Source organism: Mixophyes fleayi, chromosome 11, assembly GCF_038048845.1.
Source record: "Mixophyes fleayi isolate aMixFle1 chromosome 11, aMixFle1.hap1, whole genome shotgun sequence".
In the NCBI taxonomy this organism is placed as follows: Eukaryota; Metazoa; Chordata; class Amphibia; order Anura; family Limnodynastidae; genus Mixophyes; species Mixophyes fleayi.
Window position 1 is genome coordinate 99,512,931 of NC_134412.1, and position 5,821 is coordinate 99,518,751.

The 5,821-nt window shown below is 49.0% G+C and overlaps 1 protein-coding gene across 4 annotated transcripts in view; it reads right to left on the reverse strand.

The window, feature by feature from the left end:
• Positions 1 to 478: 478 nt before the first annotated feature.
• IGSF9B (immunoglobulin superfamily member 9B) overlaps positions 479 to 5,821 on the reverse strand; it is an 82,127-nt gene continuing 76,784 nt past the window's right edge. For 2 of the 4 annotated variants that reach the window (XR_012679921.1, XR_012679920.1), the window contains exons 20-21: positions 1,131 to 2,597; positions 479 to 1,091 (exon numbers count right to left, since the gene is read on the reverse strand). Coding sequence is in view for 1 of the 4 variants with exons in the window: in XM_075190604.1 (XP_075046705.1) it covers positions 2,383 to 2,597 (215 nt within the window). In the remaining 3 variants the exon portion in view is untranslated. Of the gene's footprint in view, positions 2,598 to 5,821 lie in introns of all 4 variants that reach the window. The other 2 variants (XM_075190604.1, XR_012679922.1) reach the window with 2 other exon arrangements.

Here is a 5,821-nt window from a genome sequence, read left to right on the forward strand (position 1 = left end):
TTCAACAGTGCGTTGTGTATGTGGGAGACAAACAGGCAATCTCCTGTGTTATGGCACTAACATGATTCATATAGAAAGTATCAGGTTATAGGAAGCGTGTGTATACAATAAGGGTGACTCTTGTTCATTCTTGGCGGGGAGTATTAGGCAACAATGGTTAGAAAACCATTTGCAGAAGTCTTTGCATACATGGAAATTATTGCTTAAACAAACATTATCTAATCTCTCTAGACTTCTACATTACTCTCTCCACCTCTATATGACTCTCTGCCCAGCTACAAGACTTCATGACTCTCCACCCCTCTACATTACTCTCCTTTCATCTACATGACTCTCCGCCCTGCAATACGACTCTCCATCCCTTTCCATTAGTCTTCCAAACTCTACAAGACTCTTTGTTCTGCTACACTAATATCGTTATTTCTACATGACTCCATCCATCTACATTTCTCTCCCTCCATCTACATTTCTCTCCATCCATCTACATTACTCTCCATCCATCTACATTTCTCTCCATCCATCTACATGACTCTCCACCCCTCTACATTACTCTTCTTTCATCTACATGACTCTCCACCCCTCTACATTACTCTTCTTTCATCTACATGACTCTCCGCTCTGCAATATGACTCTCCATCCCTTTCCATTAATCTCCCTACATCTAAAAGACTCTCTGTCCTGCTACATTAATATCGCTACTTCTACATGACTCTCCACCCCTCTACATTACTCTCCACCCCTCTACATGACTCTCCACTCCTCTACATTACTCTCCACCCCTTTACATTACTCTCCACTCCTCTACATTACTCTCCACTCCTCTACATTACTCTCAGCACCTCTTCATGACTCTCCCTATTCCTATATGACTCTCCATCTCTCTACATTACTTCCCCTACTTCTACATTACTCTCCACCCCTCTACATTACTCTCCACTCCTCTACATTACTCTCCACCCCTCTACATGACTCTCCACTCCTCTACATTACTCTCCACCCCTCTACATTACTCTCCACTCCTCTACATTACTCTCCACTCCTCTACATTACTCTCAGCACCTCTTCATGACTCTCCCTATTCCTATATGACTCTCCATCTCTCTACATTACTTCCCCTACTTCTACATTACTTTACACCCTCTACATTACTCTCTCCACCTCTACATGGCTCTCCAATCCTTTGCATGACTCTCCCTGCCTCTACATGAGTTTCTGTCCTGCTACATTAATATAACCATTTCTACATGACTCTCCATGCATTTACATTACACTTCCCCCCCCTACATCACTCTCCCTACATCTGCAGGACTCTCTGCCTCTCTAAATTACTCTCCACCCTTCTACATTACTCCCCTCTACAATACTCTCCTTATCACTACATTTTTTAGCATCTACATTACTCTGCACCAGTCTACTCCCGGAACACATTACTGCTAAGCCCTCTACATTCCTCTCTACCCTGCTCTAGTACTTTCCTACCCTTTCCATTCATCACGATAAGATTTACCATTGTTCCTGTACTGTAAGAGTGATAAAAGCTTAGGGCAACACCCATTCTTTGTCTTCAGAGATACCCCAGGCACATAGGCAGCAGTGGGGTATTTTAGCATCTTGATTTTGTCTTTTCAAGTCAGTGCATAACAAAACTTAACTATAAAGAAAAATAAACAGCAACAATTTACTTTGAAGTAAGCTGTACTACCTTGTCCAGAGCGCACAATCTTCATCTTTATCCCCAAACCCCACAACTAGTTTCCCCTTTTTGTCCTACTTGCAACATAGTAACAACTCTTCAATAGCTGTCATGTATCTTATGTCTGGAGCGGGTATTCCGCATACTAGTAGTTATTCACATGGATAAGGAAGTACAAATTACATGGAAGTAAATGTAATGAGATGTATGTGATGGTACTTTCCCCTTGATTCAACCATAAGATGTATCATATACATGTAAATATCCTCCACATGTGCCTCTGTTGGTAACATAAATGCATTGCATGTGAGTGTGTATAATATATATATATATATATATATATATATAATTATTACATGTGCAATGGTGCGTATGCAGCTCCACAAGTACCTGGCTGTTGCCTCTTGTAGGGTTCGGTATATAATACCATGTGTAGAGCTGCCACAGGTGCTATAGTCACACCATACATAATACATGTATCCTCACATCTATCAGTCTTAACACTGTACATTGCTCCATGAGGCAATGAGTTTACCCTCCGCACACACACAGGGTTGGTGAGGTAGGCAATGAACACACAACTCGCTGCTCACGCTTTGTGTACAGGTCTTTGTAGAAGGAGGGCAGTGAGTGTCAGCACCAAGAGACAGAAAGGGCCTGAAAGCAGCAAGGCCTCTCTCCAAGGATGGTCACAGAAGGGTGGCATGACCGTAGGAGTCATCCGGCTCGGTGCTGGTCAGAATGGCAGCCCGATCATCAGACAGTGAACGGTGACAGAGCTCGTCCCTCAGAGCGGAGAGACGAGAGAGGGGGTCTTGTCGTGTTGGACGTTTCTTCCTACGGATGCAGCGAGTGTCTGTGTACGTGGCTATGGGAGGCTGGTGGACCTGTGAGGTGGAGCCATCTGATAGAGAGAAGATAATCTGCATTAACCACATATAATATTGCATTTGGTAAGACATTACTCATTATGTTACTATGTTATATGTGACTCCCTGTATTCTCCTAGGGAAACAACGTTATATAATACAATTGTTACTGTCACATTATCTCATAGACAATACAGAATACATTCTGCTACACCTAAATTTCAATGTGGTTAGTAGTATACTGAGATATATATCTAACAACAACATCAAAGAGTTGGACCAGGCAATACCTGTTCCAGGTCATACCCTGTTCCAGGTCATACCCTGACCCAGATCATACCCTGACCCAGATCATACCCTATCCCAGATCATACCCTGACCCAGGTCATACCCTGACCCAGATCATACCCTGACCCAGATCATACCCTGACCCAGATCATACCCTATCCCAGATCATACCCTGACCCAGGTCATACCCTGACCCAGATCATACCCTGACCCAGATCATACCCTGACCCAGATCATACCCTGACCCAGGTCACACCCTATCCCAGATCATACCCTGACCCAGGTCATACCCTGACCCAGATCATACCCTGACCCAGATCATACCCTGACCCAGATCATACCCTGACCAAGGTCATACCCTGACCCAGATCATACCCTGACCCAGGTCATACCCTGACCCAGGTCACACCCTATCCCAGATCATACCCTGATCCAGGTCACACCCTGACCCAGATCATACCCTGACCCAGGTCATACCCTGACCCAGGTCATACACTGTTCCAGATCATACCCTGACCCAGGTCACACCCTGACCCAGGTCACACCCTATCCCAGATCATACCCTGACCCAGGTCACACCCTATCCCAGATCATACCCTGACCCAGATCATACCCTGACCCAGATCATACCCTGACCCAGGTCATACCCTGACCCAGGTCACACCCTATCCCAGATCATACCCTGACCCAGATCATACCCTGACCCAGGTCATACCCTGACCCAGATCATACCCTGACCCAGGTCATACCCTGACCCAGATCATACCCTGACCCAGATCATACCCTGACCCAGATCATACCCTGACCCAGGTCACACCCTATCCCAGATCATACCCTGACCCAGATCATACCCTGACCCAGGTCATACCCTGACCCAGATCATACCCTGACCCAGATCATACCGTGACCCAGATCATACCCTGACCCAGATCATACCCTGACCAAGGTCATACCCTATCCCAGATCATACCCTGACCCAGATCATGCACTGTTCCAGGTCACACCCTATCCCAGATCATACCCTGACCCACGTCACACCCTGACCCAGGTCACACCCTATCCCAGATCATACCCTGACCCAGGTTATACACTGTTCCAGGTCACACCCTATCCCAGATCATACCCTGATCCAGGTCACACCCTGACCCAGGTCACACCCTATCCCAGATCATACCCTGACCCAGGTCACACCCTGACCCAGGTCATACCCTATCCCAGATCATACCCTGACCCAGGTCACACCCTGACCCAGATCATACCCTGACCCAGGTCATACCCTGACCCAGGTCATACCCTATCCCAGATCATACCCTGACCCAGATCATACCCTGACCCAGGTCATACCCTATCCCAGATCATACCCTGACCCAGATCATACCCTGACCCAGATCATACCCTGACCCAGATCATACCCTATCCCAGATCATACCCTGACCCAGATCATACCCTGACCCAGGTCATACCCTGACCCAGATCATACCCTGACCAAGGTCACACCCTATCCCAGATCATACCCTGACCCAGATCATGCCCTGACCCAGGTCACACCCTATCCCAGGTCATACCCTGACCCAGATCATACCCTGACCCAGGTCACACCCTGACCCAGGTCACACCCTATCCCAGATCATACCCTGACCCAGGTCACACCCTATCCCAGATCATACCCTGACTCAGGTCATACCCTGACCCAGATCATACCCTATCCCAGATCATACCCTGACCCAGGTCATACCCTGACCCAGATCATACCCTGACCCAGATCATACCCTGACCCAGGTCACACCCTATCCCAGATCATACCCTGACCCAGGTCATACCCTGACCCAGATCATACCCTATCCCAGATCATACCCTGACCCAGGTCACACCCTATCCCAGATCATACCCTGACTCAGGTCATACCCTGACCCAGATCATACCCTGACCCAGGTCACACCCTATCCCAGATCATACCCTGACCCAGATCATACCCTGACCAAGGTCACACCCTATCCCAGATCATACCCTGACCCAGATCATGCCCTGACCCAGGTCACACCCTATCTCAGATCATACCCTATCCCAGATCATACCCTGACCCAGATCATACCCTGACCCAGGTCACACCCTGACCCAGATCATACCCTGACCCAGATCATACCCTGACCCAGGTCATACCCTGACCCAGATCATACCCTGACCCAGGTCATACCCTGACCCAGATCATACCCTGACCCAGGTCATACCCTGACCCAGGTCACACCCTGACCCAGGTCACACCCTATCCCAGATCATACCCTGACCCAGGTCACACCCTGACCCAGGTCACACCCTATCCCAGATCATACCCTGACCCAGGTCATACCCTGACCCAGGTCACACCCTGACCCAGGTCACACCCTATCCCAGATCATACCCTGACCCAGGTCATACCCTGACCCAGATCATACCCTGACCCAGATCATACCCTGACCCAGGTCACACCCTGACCCAGGTCACACCCTATCCCAGATCATACCCTGACCCAGGTCACACCCTGACCCAGGTCACACCCTATCCCAGATCATACCCTGACCCAGGTCACACCCTGACCCAGGTCACACCCTATCCCAGATCATACCCTGACCCAGGTCACACCCTATCCCAGATCATACCCTGACCCAGGTCACACCCTATATCCAGATCATACCCTGACCCAGGTCACACCCTATTCCAGATCATACCCTGACCCAGGTCACACCCTGACCCAGGTCACACCCTATCCCAGATCATACCCTGACCCAGATCATACCCTGACCCAGGTCATACCCTGACCCAGGTCATACCCTGTTCCAGATCATACCCTGACCCAGATCATACCCTGACCCAGATCATACCCTGACCCAGGTCATACCCTGACCCAGATCATACCCTGACCCAGGTCACACCCTATCCCAGATCATACCCTGACCCAGATCATACCCTGACCCAGATCATACCCTGACCCAGG